Below are 18,691 nucleotides of genomic sequence, written 5' to 3' on the forward strand. Positions count from 1 at the left end.
TTCAATAGAAAAACAAAGTCTTTAGTTAAGACACTTTTTCTTTGGAAAGAAGATGCCATTACTTATGCATTTGGATCTTTTGTTTGCATGTTCATCTGCATATCAGAAGAAGGCATCAGACCCATGCTGGTGCAAGGGATTGAACTTAGGACCTCTGGAAAATCGACAGTTCTCGTAACTGCTGAGCCATCTCTCCAGCAACATCAATTAAGACATTTCTCAAATACATTGCTGGAAACATGGGTGAAGCAGGAAAATCTCTGTTCTTGGCCTCACTCACACTTAGCCTTTTAATTAGTAGATGTAGTGGTTTGTTAGTACATTTCAAAATGCCTTGCCTGAGATTCAAAATGATGTTAGGACAGACACAGAGGAGGGCAAGGGATGGCTATTTAGAGGGCTGAAAATAGCCCAAGATAAATTGTGACTGGCCCCTGCACCTTCAACATCCCAACCTCCTCATGTTGATGATGTTCTAAAGTACTGGTTCTCAACCTTCCTAATGCTGCAACCCTTTAATACGTTTCCACATGTTGTGGCGACCCCAAACCATAAAACTGTTTTTGTTACTACTTTATAACATTAATTTTGCTACTGTTATGGATCGTAATGTAAATATCTGTGTTCTCTGGTGGTCTTATGTGACCCCTATGAAAGGGTCATGAGACACCCCCCCCAAGGAGGTCCCAGCCTTCAGGTTCAGAACTACTGTTCTAAGGCATTAAATGGCCTTGCAGAAGGCCCACCAGAAGGTTCGGTTCTTTCTGAGGAAATTTGTTCAAAAGATTGAGAGCATCCTTCACCACTGTGGTGCTTGAGTGGTTGAGAGGCATCACTGCCTTCCTCCACCTACAAATGGAAATAACCACAAGCTTATCTTGGGTTCTCTTGCCAGAAAGTTCCATAGGCTTTGCCCTGTGGCCATGGGCCCTGCTGTCACTGGCCGACTGGTGGTCAAGCTTTCTCTGTGATTTTCTCTGTAACTTAGAACCAAGCGTCTTTTCAGCCCTTCTCTTGGACATGTACTTTTTAAAGGGTTTACTTGATTTGTAATTCTGTGTGTCTATGAGTCTATATATATAGGTACAGTACCTGTGGAGACCAGAAGAGGGCGTCAGATCCTTGGAACTGGAGTTATAGGCAGTTGTGAGCCATGCAATGTGGGTACTGCAAGAGAAGTGTGCTCTCTTAAATGCTGCACCATCTGTCCAGCCCTGTCTCTTGCTCATCTTTAAAGAGATTAACTCTGCTGCCTTCTACACGATGCAATATATAAAATATGTGAGCTTTGGAAGCATGGCATTCACTAAAAATGTCAAGAAAATAGATCAATTGGGATATTATACCATCAATATCAGAAAGTGCGTAGTAAGTGTAAGATCATGAGCTTAACGACTTTCCTTAAAGCAATCATCTTTATTGAGGTATGGCCTAGTTACCTTCAGAGATCAACTTGACACAACCTACAGTCTCCAGAAAAGGCAGCCTCAACTGAACAATTGCCCAGATCAGATTGGCCTCTGGGCATGTCTTGGGGTGATCTTTATTCTTAACTGCTGCAGGAGTGCCCTGCCCACTGTAGGCAGCAACATTCCCTAGGCAGGTGGTTCTAATCTTTATAAGGAAGCTAGCTAAGCATGAGCCAACCAACAAAATTTCCTCCATGGTCTCTGCTTCAAGAAACGGCTTCAGTTCCTGCCCTGGCATCCCTCAGTGACAGACTGTGACTTGGAAGTATAAAGTAACCTTTCTCCCTCTACGTTGCTTTTTTTAGCAGTAGAAAGGAGATTAGAACAAGGTATTTTAGTTGATGCACAGTGAAAGCCACATTTGATCTATGTAATTTGGTGACCTTGACATACATACATCTGTGACTGTATCACCACCCCACGGTCAGGGCAATGAATGTACCCATCTTTCCCAGAAAGCGTCTGGGTTCCTTTGGCACTTTGGCAGGACCGTTGTTTGATTGACTTTGCTCTTCTCTTAATGGGTCTCTACAAGGTGGGGCCAAGTCAGAAGCAGTAAGTCCCTAGGGACAGCCTTGCAGGTTACACCTGCCCTCCTCCTCTGCTTGGCTTATACCACCATGTGAACAGGCTTGCATCACCCGTTCCCACCACCATGGGTGCAGCACCTCCTGCTACCACACCTTCCCCAACATGATTAACTAAAATATCTCAGAAACTGTGAGGTCAGAGGTCAGTGGTACCCAGATTGGCCCACAAACTCCAGAAATCTCTTTGTCACCAACTCTTCAATGCCGGGGCTGCAGGAGCACTCTTTCTGTGAGCACTGGGGATCCAAACTCAGGTTCTCTTGTTGATATAACAGGCTCTTGGCTCTTGGTTGTGCTGTCTCCCCAGGCTCTGTTATAGCAGTAGGCTTTGTAGCCCTAACGCCCAAAGATTGCTCAGCCTCACCACCATAATGCTAAGTTATTTTCCAGAAAAATGTTGGGGACCCAAACTCACTCCATAGTCAAATATGGCCTTGAGCTCTTATGCCTCTTGCCTTTGCTACCCAATAGTGCTGAGATTACAGGTATCTGTCACTCCACCCATGCTGTGTGATGCTGGGGGTGGACCCAGGGCTCGGAGTGTGCCAAACAAGCAGTCTCTGGCTCACCTAAAACCGAAGTCCCCCCCCCCCCGCCCCGAACTTGATTCTGTTTTTCTTTTATCCATCTTCCTTCCCTTTCTCTTCTTCCCTTCCTTCCCTATTTCTTTCCCCCCCCCCATCCTTTCTCTCTTCCCTTCCCTCCTCTTTCCCTTCCTTCCTTCCCTCCCTTTTGCTCTAGTAAAAAAATAAAAAACACTCAAGGCTTCGAACATACTAAGCAAGCAGCTCCTCCACCCCCTGAGCTGCATCCTCTCCCTCGTGACTCCTGTGTCCTTGTCTCCTTGCTTTTCGTGAGTGTGACAATGTCTGGAGCCCAAAGCACAATTTCAATTTCAATCCCAAGTCAGATATATATATATATATATATATATATATATATATATATATATATATATATACTTTATTTTTCCACATCTGGATACGGCTTGCTCTCCAGCCCTCATTTTCACTCATGATAGAAAAAGAAAACTCATCTAGTTGTTTCAAGGTAGCCCCCATTTCTTCCAATTGGAACATGATCACTTTCAGGAGAATTGCTCTGTTAAATTGGGTTTAAACATGCTATTCTCTGTAGGCACCATTTTTCCCCCTCCCTATCTTCCCTCTCCTCCCATCTTCAGTAAAGATTACAGCAGAGCAAAGGGAGCTGCTTCTGCCTTGTGCCCAAGGGAAATCTTTTCGACAACAGGTCTTTTTTCAAGGATTTTCCTGCTTCTGCTAGATGACCTCACACCTTGCACTTCGGGTTGCTTTTTCTTTAAAGATTTGTATGATTAATTACATGTCTTTGTCTACGTGGAGGGTGTGTGCAAAGGTCATAGAGGTCATCAGGTCACCTGGAGTTGGAGTGACAGGTGGTTGTGAGTCAGCTGCTGTGGGTGCTGGGAACGGGAATCTCCAAAGAGCAATACATATACTCTTAACTGTTGAGCATCTCTCTAGCCCCATGACTGCAGTTACTGGGGACTTTTTTCCCCTCTTCATAGCTGATCCCTTGTCATGAACCCCAATATTGATGTCCTTTCATCTCTCCCCCCAGCCTTCTGATTCTTCTCTTGACCCTGTTGAGTTTATTTTCCCCTCCCCCAAGGCTCTGCAGAAACATCAGGGCTCCTTGCATATCCAGAACTCTGTTCTGCTTTTGGGCACTATGAGCATTATTTAAGATCCACTTTCTGCCTGAACATCAATCCCTTTACTATTTCTGCTCCCCTGCCTGGATGAAGACATCTGTCCTCTCCCAGAAGGCACAGCGCCAAGCATCCTGTCTCTCACCTTCCTGTCCTTTAGCCCATTTGCTGGATTCCTCCCCGGTCTGTGAATTGCAGTTTGAGCAGTATAGCTGAGTGGCCGTGTCTTTCTTCTTTCTTCCAAGAAGAAACTTCAAGTTGGATTTAGAGATGTGCCCTGTGTGTAAGCCTCTCAGCCATGGTTGTACTTCAGATCAAATCTGAATGTGGAGTGGTCCTGGCTGGGTACGGGTGACTTTCGAAGCTCTCCAGACGCCGGGGAGATGGTTCAGTTGCTAAAGTGCTTGCTGTGTGTTCTGGTTTCATTCTGTTGCTGCAATAAGACATCTTGAACAAAAGCACCGCAGAGGAGGAACGAGTTTATTTCAGCTCACTGTTCCACTTATCAAGGGAAATTGGGGCAGGTTCTCAAGCAGGAGCTTGAAGGTAGGACTGATTGTTATTCTATGCATTATTATCTCAGAATAAGGAATTCGCCCTTATAAGAGAAGTACAGCAGAAAACCTAGCAGAATGCTGCTTCTTGTCTTGCTCTCGGGATCATGCTTAGCTAGATTCTTACACAGTGCAGGACCACCTGCCTAGGGAATGGGGCCACCCACAGTGGACAGTGCCTTCCTACATCTGCCAATAATCAAGACAATCCCCTATAGACATGGCTACAGGTCAATAGGATCTTGGCAACTCCTCAGTTGAAGCTCTCTTACAGGACTCTAGACTGTGTCAAATTGACACAATTAATCAGGACATTATGCAAGCATAGGACCCTAGTTCAAGCCCCAGAACCCACATAAATAGCCAGGCAAGGTGGGACATACTTGTAATCCCAGCTCTGGGAAGATGGAGATGGGAGCATCCCTCGGACTTACTGGTTACTCAACCAGGCATACTTGGTAAGTTCCAGACAAGTAAGTAACCTTGTTTCAAAGGAGGTAGGTAGCATTTCTGAGAGATGGCATTAGAGAGTGTTGTCCTCTATTCTCCATACACATGCACATACACACATGTATACACACCTGTGTATGCACGTGTCTGCACGCAGGAATACACATACATTAAAACAATAGTAACAAACCAGACTTCCCCAGGTCATCCTAAGTTAAGCCAGTATTGACACCCCCTGCGGGGTCATACCCCTTCCTGTGACTTCATGTGGTAGCCATCTTTGATCTGTAAAGAGGATTTAGAGATTTATAAAATACTTCTCTGTGTATTCTCTGGTGCCTGACTCAGGCACTTAAGACCCCGTTGAGGCTGCTGCTTTAAAAATTAATCTCAAATGTTGCCTTTGCAGTCACAATAGACAATCTCCTTCAGTTCCTTCCATCCGGCCCTGGCGTCTTTATCATCTCAAGGTTGTGGCTGCCTCCAGATGGCAAGGCAGGTGAAGGAGAGAGAAGCCCACACAACCTTTCAAAGTAACTGTGGTGTTGTTCCACTCAAACCCCTTTCTTAAAGCGACATGGGCAAGGCCACCTGAGCCAGCGTCTCAAAAGGACGGTACTCAGATTCTGAATACAATTCTTATTCTTGGGCACACAGAGAGCTGATGCCAACAAACACCTAAAGGTTGGTGAAGTTCGTGGTGTTTACTGAAGACTTTGCCAGTCATTATCTCTTGGACCTCAGTGGGCTAAATAATTGCAACCGTGTGTGTGTGTGTGTCTGTGTGTGTGTGTGTGTCTGTGTGTGTGTGTGTGTGTGGTGTCTGGGAGGTGCACAGCTGTGCAGAGGGCAGAGGTAAACTTGAGTTGTCCTTCCTCAGATGACATCCATGTTGGTTTTTGAGACAGGGTCTCTCACTGGCCACAAACTCATTAGTTACATCGGGCAGATGGACACTACGCCCCAGGGACCCACCCATTTCTTCCTTCTGGATGCTGGGATTACAAGCACACATCACTGTATGCAATTTTTTCTTTTAATCTGGATTCTGGGGATCAAATTCAAGTTCTTGTGCTTGTAAGATGAGCATTTCACGGACCACACCTCGTCCCAGTCCCAACTGTACCTCTCTTAGAAACATCTTTTAGAGGTGACAGAGGAGCCCAGTGACTCTGTTTGTAGTAGACGTGAGGAAGCTTGGAGCTGAATTTGCGGTTGTGTTGGTTGCTTTCGTCACTGTGAGAAAACACTCAGGAAAAGCAGCCTAGAAGAGGACCCTTTGACGTTGGTCCTCCTTCACTCCTCTCTGGGACTCTTTATGATAAAACTGGTGACTACAAGGAATGCATTTTTGCTCCATGCAAGAGATTCTGCCTCAAAACAAGGTGAACACACACACACACACACACACACACCACACACACACACACACACACACACACACACGGCTTTAAGAAGTTCTGATGGCTGATAATGGCTTCACAGATTCACGTCTTAGAACCCACCATGTTTTTACAAAAATACTCTTCAAAGACCTATCAGGGAATCAGTTCCTCAAAGACTAAATCAAATGCGATTAGCAAAGAACAAAAGTGTTATGCTGAGAAAGTAGCTCCTAGGAAGCATCTCACTGGAGAGGGTGGAAATGGTCTTTGTTTCACTGAAACAAGCCTGAGCAAAATCAGTCAGCCAAGGAAGCAGGCATCGGAAACTGACAACTTCAATCCTCACTGAAGGGTGGGCTTTTTTTTCTTCCTCCATCTGTGAAAAATCACACTCGAGGAGAGAGGAGATGAGCCTTTCCTTTATCCCCCCACAAACAAAGGCTCTTAACACCCAGGCAGTCTGCTTCCCCGTTGGTTCAGAGGAAGTTGTTCCAGGGTGAATTATCTCCCCAGCAACAAACGCGAAAAATGCTCCCTCCAATGAACCACAAAGCTTTGGCCTTTGGGTCCGATCTGTGAGATATGTGTGTGTCGAATACGGAGTTTGATGATTTTTTTTTAAAGGCAGGGGTGCTAACCCTTCTGATATTTATATGTGTAGCACAGACAAATGGAACTCTGAGTATTAAATTACTCTCCTGTGCAAGCTAAAACTCTCCAAGCCTGCCAACTCCTTCCCCCAAATTATATTTTTAGTGTTTAGCAGCCCGCAAGTTCCCCCAAAAAGCTTCAGAATGGGACCTGTTGGTTTATGCGGTAGGAACGCTCTTAGCTGCTGTGGGTTTTAGCTTATCTGGTTAGGGAGGCAATAATGTACCAAGGAGTGGAGGGGATTCTGCCACCACCAGGTAGCTCTGGGATGGTCACTGCTTACAGGAATGGAACTGTACTTGGTCAACTCTTTATTATTACCTCTACTGAAGTTTGAGTTGGAAATATTCCCTAAGTCATGGGTGTTAAAGGCCTGCTCCCCAGCAACCTGGTAATGGAAAGTCATGGAACCTTTAAGACGTGGACTCTGGGGGCTGGAGAGATAGAGGGCTCAACAGTCACGAAACTTGACATTTAGAATCAACCTGAACAGTCAGTAAATTGCTTGCCATGTAAGCTTAAGGGCCTGAGTTCAATCCCCGTAACCCGTATGTGTGGTAGAATGTGCTCATAATCCCAATGCTGGAAAGGGAGAGACAAGAAGATCCCTGCGGCTCACTGACCAGCCATCTTAGCCTACTTGGTGAGCTCCAGTCTAGGGAGAGACCCTGTCTCAAAATACCAAGGTGAAGGCTGGAGAGATAGCTCATCAGTTAAGGGCACTTGCTGTTCTTACAGGGGACCTGAATTCAATTCTCAGCACCCATGTGGCAGGTTTGAACTATCCATAATTCCAGTTTCAGAGGATCAAATGTTCTCTTCTGGCTTTCATAGGTGCTAGGTACATGGTGTACAGACAGACATGTGGACAAAACAGGGTGTGTGTGTGTGTGTGTGTGTGTGTGTGTGTGTGTATATAAAAAATTTAAAGAAAAGAAATGGACTCTGAGAAGATGAATTTTTTATCTTTTTTTGGTAAAATACTTACCCTTTAAGCATGAAGACATGAGGACCTGAATCTCACTGAGGACAGACCTAACAATGCCATATCTTGGGGCTAGAGAGATGTCTTTGATTAAGAGCACATACTGCTCTTTCAGAGGACTGAGGTTTGATTCTCAGTGCCCACATGGTTGCTAACAACCACCAGTAATTACAGGTCCAGAGACTCTTGAGTCCCTCTCCTGACCTCTGTGAGCACCAGGAAACAAGTGTGGTGGTGCACAGACATGTGTGTAAACAAAGCACTCTTACACAGTGAAAAAAAATCTTTTAAAAATATTCTTTTAAAGTGGGCAGCCAAGACAAGTGGATCCCTGGGCCTCACTAGTTAAGCTAGACTACTTGTCCAGCTCGAAGCCAGTGAGAGCCTCTCTCTCAAAAATAAGTTGGAGAGCCCCTGAAGAATGTCACCTAAGGTCATCGTCTGACCTCCACATCTATGTGCGTCTATACACACACACACACACACACACACACACACACACACACACGTTGTTGGGGGATGCCCTTGGATAGTTCTTTTCCTTTCTTCCTGCCCTCTGGCCAGGAGGCAGTTTTACTCTGCTGTACCCTTGTTATACAGTGCCCTCTGCTGAAGCTGGCCGCCAGGTGGCTCAGCAGATAAAGGGGCTTTACAGCAAGGCTGACAACCTGAGTTCATTCCAGGGGACTCACATGATGGAAAGAGAGAACTGGCTCTTTAAAATTATCCCCTGAGCCCAATAATAGTAATAATAATAATAACAACAATACGATAAAAATACTAAGAAAGCAATGGAACTACTAAGTATAGGTTGAAATCTTTTAAGCCCAAATAAACTTTTTCGCTTTGTAAGTGAATGATCTTGGGTGTTTTGCTATAGCAAGGGAACACTAGATAAGCACAGTCTCTGAGTGTCAGGTCCCTCGGACAGGAAATGGGCTTAATGACATCTCTAAAGCAGTGACACTTTGAAGATTAGGAATCTCCCCAAAGTAGTGAGGTTCTCAATAAAGGGCTTTGCTGGACTGAGAAACCTGCAGCAGATAGTTCTCCACCCTCCTCTGTTCTACCAAGCTACAGCAGTAGAGCTCCTGTTTAGAATCCCCCAGGGAAAGCTGGTAGCATGGCCAAGTCATAGCACACTTATTTAGCAGATACAAGACCCTGGTTTCGATCCACAGCATCCTCAGAGACATCTCTGCGTCCTTAACATTCAGCTTCTGGAACTGAAGGGCAACATCCCCTCGTGGACCTCACACTGTTTACAGGGTAGCATGTGGAAAATCAGTGGGGCATGACGACCTCACAACGTGCACTGTAGTAACTAGGATGCTAACAGCGAAGATGCCTATTGCCAAAGAAGTTGACACGGTGCTCCTTCAGTTCTGTGCCTGGAGGATCAGTCCTAGGACCTACCACCGCTACCCAATCCGTTATGCTCAAGTCCCTTACATAGACAATGTGGTGTTCCCACAACACCGACATCTTCCTAGGCCACTAATCATCTTAATACTGAAAACCTCAGCACGATATCAACGTGCAAGTGTGCGTTACAATCTTAGGGACTAAAGGTGAGAAGGAAAGTCTGGACATATTCAGTACAGATGCAATTTCATTTTCAAGTGTTTCCAGTTGATGAAGAACCAGGTCCATGGGTGTCAAGCCTATGAGCAGAGGGCTGATAACAACTGCTGAAAGCCCCGGGGTTGATAATACTCTGAGAGCAAGAGTCGCTGAAGCTGATGCAGAGATGTCTGTGAGGATGCTGTGGATCGAAACCAGGGTCTTGCGTCTGCTAAATAAGTGTGCTGTGGCTAGGCCATGCCACCAGCCCTTTCCTGGGGGATTCTAAACAGGAGCTCTGCCTGCATGCCACCCTGTCCCACCATGATGATAATGACCTAAACCTCTGAAGGCCCCCAGTTAAGTGTTTTCATTTATAAGAATTACCATGGTCAGGGGGGCTCTTCATAGCAGTAGAAACCCTAAGACATCTCCTCAAAGAACACAGTCTAGAAACTCGCTCACAGACATGCCCAGAGGTTTGTCTCCTAAGTGATTCCAGGTCCCTTCAAGTTAATAATCATTGTGATTCATCTTGGGCTAAAGATAATCTTTTGGCCCATGTCTTAGAAGGTCTCATTTCTTCTATCATGACTGGGAAAACATGGAGGAGTTCATGGTGGGAGTTTGTGATAATAGAGACTCCTTACATTATAGTGGACCAAGAACCAGAAATTGGAAGTCAGGTCTGAGATATGACCTTCAAAATCCCACCCCTGTAGTGACCTACCTCTTTCACCTGGGCCCCGCCCCCTAAGGGTCCTCTCAAACAGCCTGTGGGGGATATTTTAGGTTCAAACCATAGAAGATGTGGAAGCAAACAGCGCCAAGCTCTTGGTCAAACCTATGAAAAGGAAACCCGGAAAGCTTGAGCCCTCTGAATGGGAATTCTCGTGGCTACCACCCATTCCTGGCTGACTCTCTCTTCCTTCCCGCCTCTCTCTTTGTCAGCTGGACTGGTTGTGTGTGGTGCATATATTTTGTATAATAGCAACAATAAAAGTGATTGTTTTTAATTTCTGTTCTTCTTCTCTATAATGGAGCGATTAGGGCATTGGCAGATTCCCTTAATATGATTATCATTTTTGAATGATTTTGAGTGGAAATGTTTGTGCTAATGGTAGTAATTGCCATTGAGTTTGAAAAGATGAGGATGTATGCAGGCGTTCAAGAATCTCATCATCCCCGGCATGCTATTGACTACGGCTCACATGGCTGGACAGGTGGCATGGATGCCTATGGTGGAAGTGAGGCCACACTTTGTTCTCTGCTCACCAATGTTGAGGATGAGGATAGTTCACCTGACACCGGACACAGCAGGTCTCATTATGTCAAGCGGCAGCTTCCTGCCAGGGAACTGTTTCTCCCAGGCAAGGACAGCTGATCGTGTTAAGTCCATTCAGATGGTCCCAGAATAGCAGGCGGTTTATGGTCTGAATTGACTGGCAAAGACAATGCTGGCTGGCCCAGCCTCAACTCATTAGCGTAACCTAGGCTGGGTGTGAATTAACTACGTAGCTGAGGCTAAACTCACTTAGCACCCTAGATAGGCCTTGTACATACAGTGTGTTCTAGCCTGGCCTTAAGTTCACCAGGTAGCCCAAGCTCTCCTTGAACTCACTGTGTGGCCCAGGTTGGCCTTGAACTTATTATACAGCTCAGGCTGGCCTTGAACTTGAGGCACAGTAAAGGGTTGCCTTGAATTCTCTCTGTAGCCAGGCTGTCCTGGAATTCACAAACCCTTCCGTCTCCCTTCCTCCTGCTGGGATTTTAAGTGTATACAACTATGGCCAGCTTGACTGTGTGTGTATCTTTTAACTGCTAAGTCTCCACATCTTTTACCAACTAATCACAATGTTTGGCTAAGAATGTCACTTGTTCCTAGCATTATGAAGTTACCCCACAGCGCTTTGTTTACATTTGTTTCAAAGGGATCCTGCATCCTGGGGCCTCATCCTAGGGCTCCTTTCCACTTCGCCTTCCCACAGTCTGTCAGACTCCTTGACACTGTGGCAGATTCCAACCACAACTTCTTCACAAGATGCTATCATCAGTGGGGTGACTCCATCAGGACCAGCCTCCCAGCCCTTGTCTCCAAGTTCTGATGAAGTACCCAGGATGCAGTACTGGACAGGCTTCCTCTGGTCTCCGGAGGACTCACATCTGCCTGAAGAGCTGTCTTTCCTTAGTCCTGTTTCAGTGAGGAGGCATTTCAGCTTTGTTGGAGCAATGTCTCGGACACCCGGAGACACGAGTACTTTCCCCTCTGAGTCTTCTCCCTTCCTAAGACACCAACTTCCAGGTGAAGTGTCTCCAGACGGAGCATGGATACTGGATCCTTTGGATTTTGGATTCTATGTTAGTTATTTTATCCATTGCAGTGACGGAACACCTGACAAACGCAACTTAAGAAAGGAAGGGTTTATTTGGGCTCACAGTTTGAGGGCACAGTCCATCCTGGCATTGGGAGCACGAGGCTCCTGGCCACACTGTATCCACAGTCAGGAAGCAACTAGAAATGATGCTACTGCTTACTTTGCCCTCTCTTTTTTATTAACACCAGCCCATAGGATGGTGCCGCCCTCCACTTGCGGAGGTCAGATCCTTTCTTCCTCAGTTAAGCCTCTCTGGAAACACCCTTGGAAGCACAACTGTGGGTGGGTCTCCTAGGTGATTCCAAACCCAGCGTGTTAACATTGAAAATTAACTGCCTCACATCCTCTCGTTTACCTTCATGCTTCAAGTTTAACCATTCCTGTCTGCTTCCTGGGTTGAGCAGATTAGAGCTGTGGCTCATACTGAAATTCCTTTACACAGTCGCTGGTCCTCCACAGAGTCACCTCTCTTTTGGGAGTACAGTGAGAACCACTCTCCATGTGGTAGATGCAACACCATGCATGAGACTGGTTTTTACCCTATTTATCAGGGTTCTGGGATATCCCTAGATGCAAACACTTCCTATCCCTCTGCACTAAAAGGCAGCCTTATGGAGAGATGGGGAGCGAGGAAATCGAGGGCTCAAAGAGGACTAGAGCAGAAATCCCTGACTACCTTATGAGTGTTTGGGGAAAAAAAAAAAAGAGGTCACCTACCTACACATTGACAATCTTGCTTCTTTCTTTCTCCCACAGGACACCAGCCATGATTGGCTGCTCATTCGTGGTCAACAGGAAATTCTTTGGTGAAATCGGTCTGCTGGACCCTGGGATGGATGTGTATGGAGGAGAGAATATTGAACTTGGAATCAAGGTGGGTAATTTGGCATGCCTTCCTCCTGGTTTGTGATGTGAACTTCATCCTTGAGGTATGTTCCAAGCTTCTTAAACCTATCAAGTGTGGTTTGTTTATCCCAGTCCATTCCAGCGGAGATATTTAAGCAGAGACATTAAGACTTCTTCTTGGGTGTGGATGACTTGGGCTTTCTGTCTCTAAAGACTGACCAGTGTATCTCATGTTTCAGTGACCTGCTCTGGATGCTAAGTAGAGAGCCCGGCACTTTTATCTTTTTAATTTCTTCTGAAAACCAAGTAGTATCCTGAATTAAAATTTCTATCCAAAGCGTTTTGATGGTGTTGTGGGTTAGTTTTAATTGTCAACTTGATACAACCTAGAATCACCTGGGAAGAATCTTCATGAGGAGTTTTCTAGATAAGTTTGGTCTGTAGCCTTGTCTGTAGAGGATTGTCTCTGGTTGTTGGTGGGTGAAGGAAGACACAGTCCACTATGGAAGGCACTATTCCTTAGGCAAGGGACCCTGAACAGTGTATGAGAGCTGAAGGCAAGCGAGGAATGGAGGGTGTATTTGTCCTCTCTCTGCCCTTGGCTATGGGTGCAATGTGATCAGATGCTTAAGTTCTTGACTTGACTTCCCCCAGATAATGGCCTATAACCTGGAATAGTAAACCAAATAAGCCCTTCCTTCTCAGTATCGATTTTGGTTAGGGTATCTGTCACAGCAACAGAAATGCAATCAGAACAACTCTCTACCTTATTCCCTAGAGACAGGGTCCCTGGCTGAGCCTCCAGCTAGACTAGGCCAGCAAGCCACAGCAGTTCTCCTTGGCCTCACTTTACACAGTCCTGGAGTTACAGCAATGGCCAGCTTTTTACTTAGGTGCTATGGATTTGAACTCAGGTCTTCATGCTTGCACAAGTGTTCTTACCTCCAGATCTATGTCCCCATTTTTTCCTTGAATACAAGAATGACATGAACATCTGTTTACACTCTGATAACAGTGCCAATGAGGGGTAAAAAGTTACATCAGGAGAGAAAGTGTGGGGATGGGGGTGAAGCACTGTCCTTGCAGGAGTAGATGTGTGGCTGGAGGGGTCACCAGGGATAAGAGGGGCCCCCCACATTTGAGGCCAATTCAGGCTGTTCTCAGTGGCTGCAAAGCGTCTTGCTGAAGTTCATTAGAGCAATGCTCCTGTGCCCACACTCACAGACGGGTTTCCTTTCCCCTTTTCTTTTGACTCATATGTTTTGCTAGGCTATCCTTGAAGCTGTATATCTTAAAGCTGTTTAGTCTGGGATGTTTTGATAGATGCCCAGTGTGAAATGGTCAGTATCATGAGCTAATTAACATACCTGCACCTATGGAGTTGCTGCTGGCGAGAGAGGAACATAAGATCTGATCTCTTAGGTCAGTGCTTCTCAGTCTTCCTGACGCTACAACCCTTTAATGCGGTTCTTCATGCTGTGGTGACCTCCAACCATAACATTATTTTCATTGCTACTTCATAAGTGTAATTTTGCTACTGTTATAAATCATAGTGTAAACATCTGTGTTTTGTGGTGGGCTTCAGCGACCCCTATGAAAGGGTTATTTGCCCCTCAAGGGGATCGTGACCCATAGGTTGAAAACACTGTCTTAGAAAATTAGGAGCATTTTGCTTGTTTGTGGCACCCAGAATGGAACCCAGGGCTTTGAGTGCCAGGCAAGTTTGCTGTCAATCCTTAAACTTTTTTGGTGTGTGTACAATGGACTCATTATAACTATACATAAGTAAACAAATCTTTTCTTTCTTAAATTGTACATTCAAAATTTTTCCATTTTTCATGAATGTGTGTAGCATACATGTTTTTGTATATGTATGCACATGGAAGCCCCAGGTTCATGTATGCAATCATCTTCTATCATTCTTCCACCTTATTCATAGAGGCAGGATCTCCCGGTCAAACCTAGAGTTCACCAATGTGACTAGTGTTGCTCGCTAGCTTGCTCTGTGGATCCTCTGCCTCCTCCTTCTGAGGCTGAAATTACAGATGGTCTTCCATGCACACCTGGCATGGGTTTCTGGGGATCTGAACCCTAATCCTCAAGCTCGTGAGCCAGGCTTATGTCAGGTATTTTCATCACGGCAACAAAAAGTAGCTAATACACCAGAGCTCCCTGTTAAGCAAAAGAAATGGATGCGCACTGCTTTGTTTTATAGGGTATATTCCTGGTTTATACAGTGTGGAGCAAACACTAGCTAAATAATAAATGCCCTGTTAGGAAATCGATTCCCATTCTACCAGGTCTGGTGGTACATGCCAGCCATCCTGGCACTTGGAAGGCAGAGCTGGGAAGATGATGAATTCAAAGCCAGCCTAGGCTACAGGGAGAGCTTGTGCTGAAAAGAAGAAAGGCCAAGAAATAAAAAGGAGAGAAATAAGGGAAGGAGGGAAGAAGAGAGAATGGAAGGAAGGAAGAAGAAAAAAGAGGGGCAGAGAGAGGGGAGGAAGTGGGGAGGAAGTAGTGGAGAACTTTCTACATACACTAATACGATTTTCACTCATTGTACACGTTCACGTGTGTATATAATTTCACCTATAAAAATTACACAGAGGGCCGGCCAGATGGCAGAGTGTGTGAAGGGGTGCTGCAGGGGGCCTCACAGCCTCCAGAATCCACACAGAAGTTGTCCTCTGACAATCACATGTGTGCCACAGCATGGGCATGCCTCAGAAATAAGTCAGTACATTTTAAAAAGAAAGGAAATAGCATAGATTCCCCAGGCCTGTGGGCTATTTTGATGTTTGGTATGCGAACGCTGTCTTTTCTTGGCAGTTTTTTTTTTTTTTTTTTTTTTTTTTTTTTTAAACAGGAGCCAGGTCCTTCTGAGATCTTTCTAAGAACCCTGTGAAATCTGTTCCCTCCTAATCCTGTCCTCGGTGTGTAAGATGCATCAGAACAGGGAGTTTTCCTCTGGTTAAGAAAGCTAAAGAAGCAGAGCTGGCTCTGCCAAATGCCTGGGACTAAAGCAGTCAATAAAGTGGCAGGTTCAGAGGCAACCAAGACCACACACTACTCAGGGCTGGGAAGGGAAATAAGAGCAGAATTTGAAAGATTGGGTGTTTTTCCTGGGTAATGTTAATCAGAAACCACTGACGAAATGTGACGACAGCATCTAGATCTTTTCTTATTATATTGTGTGTGTACACATGTGTATGTATATGTTTGTAAATGTGTGTTACAGTGTGTGTGTAAGTGTGTGTGTGTGTAAGTGTGTGTGTGTGTGTGTGTAAGTGTGTGTGTGTCTGTGTGTGTGTGTGTAGCGGTTAGAGGACAATTTACAAGAGTTGGTTCTCTCCTTCTACCCTGCAGAGTTCTGGGAATGGAGCTCAGGTTGTTAGGCATCGGGGCAAGCCTTTACCTACGGAATGAACCATCTCACCAGTCCAAATCTCCGAATCTTAAGAGAGAAAAGATTTCCAAGGAAAGAAGAGATAAATTACTTTTAAATAAGTTGAAATGAGGTGTTATTTGATTTTTCCACTGTATTAGTTAGTGTCCAGAGAAAAGGTATAATGTATAATGAACCCTTACAATATAGGAGTATCACTAAGCCTTGCCCTGCAGCTGTCTCTAAGGGGAAATGGAGAGAGACGGTCACTTCCAGGCTACCAGAAAATGGATGTTTACTATCTTATTCTCCTTTATTCATGAACCTAAAGAACCCTCTCAAACAGTACCACCAGCTGGGGACTCAGTGTCCAATCTCATGGACCCTTGGCAGAGAATTCTTATTCAAACCATTATATATGTTAAAGGAGGAGGGCTTGTTCATCCTGGTCACCCAGAACTGAAATAATAGCACAGAAAATGTATTAATTAAATCACTGCTTGGCCATTAGCTCTAGCTTCTTTTTTTTTTTTTTTTTTGGTTTTTTCGAGACAGGGTTCCTCTGTGGCTTTGGAGCCTGTCCTGGAACTAGCTCTGTAGACCAGGCTGGCCTCAAACTCATAGAGATCTGCCTGCCTCTGCCTCCCGAGTGCTGGGATTAAAGGCGTGTGCCACCACCGCCCGGCTAGCTCTAGCTTCTTATTGGCTAACTCTTACATCTTAATTTAACCCATTTTTATTCATCTGTGTATCACCATGAGGCTGTGGCTTACCTGGAAAAGTTGCAGCATCTGTCTCTGGCAAGGCTATATGGCTTCTTCCTGACTCTTCTTTTTTTCTCCCAAGCATTCAGTTTAGTTTTTCCCACCTAGTTCTGTTCCCCTATAGCTCTGCTATAGGCCCAAAGCAGTTACTTTATTAACCAATGATATTCACAACATACAGAGGGGAATCCCACATCACCTCCCCTTTTCTGTTTAAATAAAAAAGGTTTTAACTTTAACATAGTAAAATTACATATACAAAACAGGTATCAAGCAAGAATTATAGTTACAATATTTATTTTATATATATGTACATATATATACTTTATCTTTTATTATAACTAGGGAAAACTATAACTATAAATTCTTCAACTCCATCAAAGACTCCAAAAGGATATAATATTACCTAAGTAATAATAAGTTCATTGTAAGCAACTTCCAAAACTCTAGAATTGACAGAGACATCTCACTGTCTGGACAGTCACACAAAGTTCTTCTGTATCGTTGGAGCGCCCATCTTCAGCCTACAGGCCCATAATATCCTGCAGACTTTTCCATGAAGCAGGAAATTTCAAAGACAGTTCCACCTATATTGGCAGTTTGTCAGTAACTTTCTCTTGTGTCCTGCAGAATGTCTAGCAGACTCTTTCATGAAGCAAGAACCCCAAAAGATCATCTCACCTTTAGGCAAGTTCAGCAGCCATTTCTCTGTGGGTCCTGCATGTTCAGTTCATCAAGCAGTCCAGGCAAGAGCAGTTTCTTGGCCAAATGGCCAACCAACTCTATAAGGAGCCTCTTCGTTGCCTATCTTCCTCTTGAAGTAGATTGGTGCTGCCAGGTGCAGATGAGTCTCATTGTCATGAAAAGTCCTAAATTCTTAAAACACTTTAAATGCCATATTCTGTAGTCTTTGAAAGATTTGAAGAATCCCTATCCATCTGAAATTCATCTCTGTACATCTAAAAAAAATCTAACTAACATGACTACAAGCTTGACTATTATAGATGATTATCTATTAACCTATATTTTTTTATTATAAATTACATTTTAAAATGAGCTGCACAAACACAATACCTTAATCAAGAGCAGATATATATATATATATACATATATATGTGTGTGTATATATATATACAGTATAACAAAATTGACCTTAAATTTGTATCCATAAAGCAAGATCCATACCAATGAAAATCTCTATAGCATATCTCCCTTTAAATGTAAAGAAACATTTATAAACAATATTTGGGAATATGGGTGTAGTTATTCTCCAAACTGCTTCCTGCTGTTTATTGGTCAAAGTAACTTTTTGAAGGGTGTTCAAGGCAACCTTTCAGGGGGTCTTGGTCCATCAAACTACATTAGTCTGGGATGATTCCATAGGTTCTCATCCTCTGTGGAAACAAAAGAAGAACCTCTTTTCCAAAGCAACATATCCTTAGACTCAAATTCTGAAGTCAAGATACCTTTAAAGTATATATGTTAGTTACTTAGCTCCTTTACAGTCAAAAAATTCAAAGAAAACACAATAATTTACATAATCCAGACTCTGTGAATTTTTCATCTTTACATGGCTTATTTTTCTTTACTCCTTTCAATTTGACTGTCTATTCTTTTTATAACTCTATACTCTTTTTCTTCTCTCTCCCAAGCCTATGTACATTTATTTAATACTGTGACCCATTTAGAGGTTTTTTAAGTCTGAATCTGTCCTATTGTGTATCTGTAATTCTTTACTGTCCAGGAGCGCTTCTTAAAATGTTAAGTACTTCTTAAAAACTTATGACGTGCCGTTACTAGAGTATATACGTCCTGCCTGCTTGTTCTGCCCAATCTGACATGGCAGAGGAGGTCTGTTCACTGCCTCTGAGCTGCGCACACCACCCCAGTTCCAAGTATTCAATGGGTCTATGTCGAGACATTAAGCAGTTTGTAACATGCTGCTTACAAACCCCATTTAAATGCTCAGCCTCCTGAA

At 44.2% G+C, this 18,691-nt stretch overlaps 1 protein-coding gene across 1 annotated transcript in view; it reads left to right on the forward strand.

Moving 5' to 3' along the window:
- Galnt17 (polypeptide N-acetylgalactosaminyltransferase 17) overlaps positions 1 to 18,691 on the forward strand; it is a 431,486-nt gene that overhangs the window by 330,011 nt on the left and 82,784 nt on the right. Inside the window, exon 6 of the mRNA XM_041648500.1 lies at positions 12,472 to 12,589. Coding sequence (XP_041504434.1) covers positions 12,472 to 12,589 — 118 coding nt within the window. The remainder of the gene's footprint in view (positions 1 to 12,471; positions 12,590 to 18,691) is intronic.

This window comes from Microtus oregoni, unplaced genomic scaffold (assembly GCF_018167655.1).
Source record: "Microtus oregoni isolate MIOR12 unplaced genomic scaffold, Mior012 000003F_ref0000135, whole genome shotgun sequence".
Lineage (NCBI taxonomy): Eukaryota > Metazoa > Chordata > Mammalia > Rodentia > Cricetidae > Microtus > Microtus oregoni.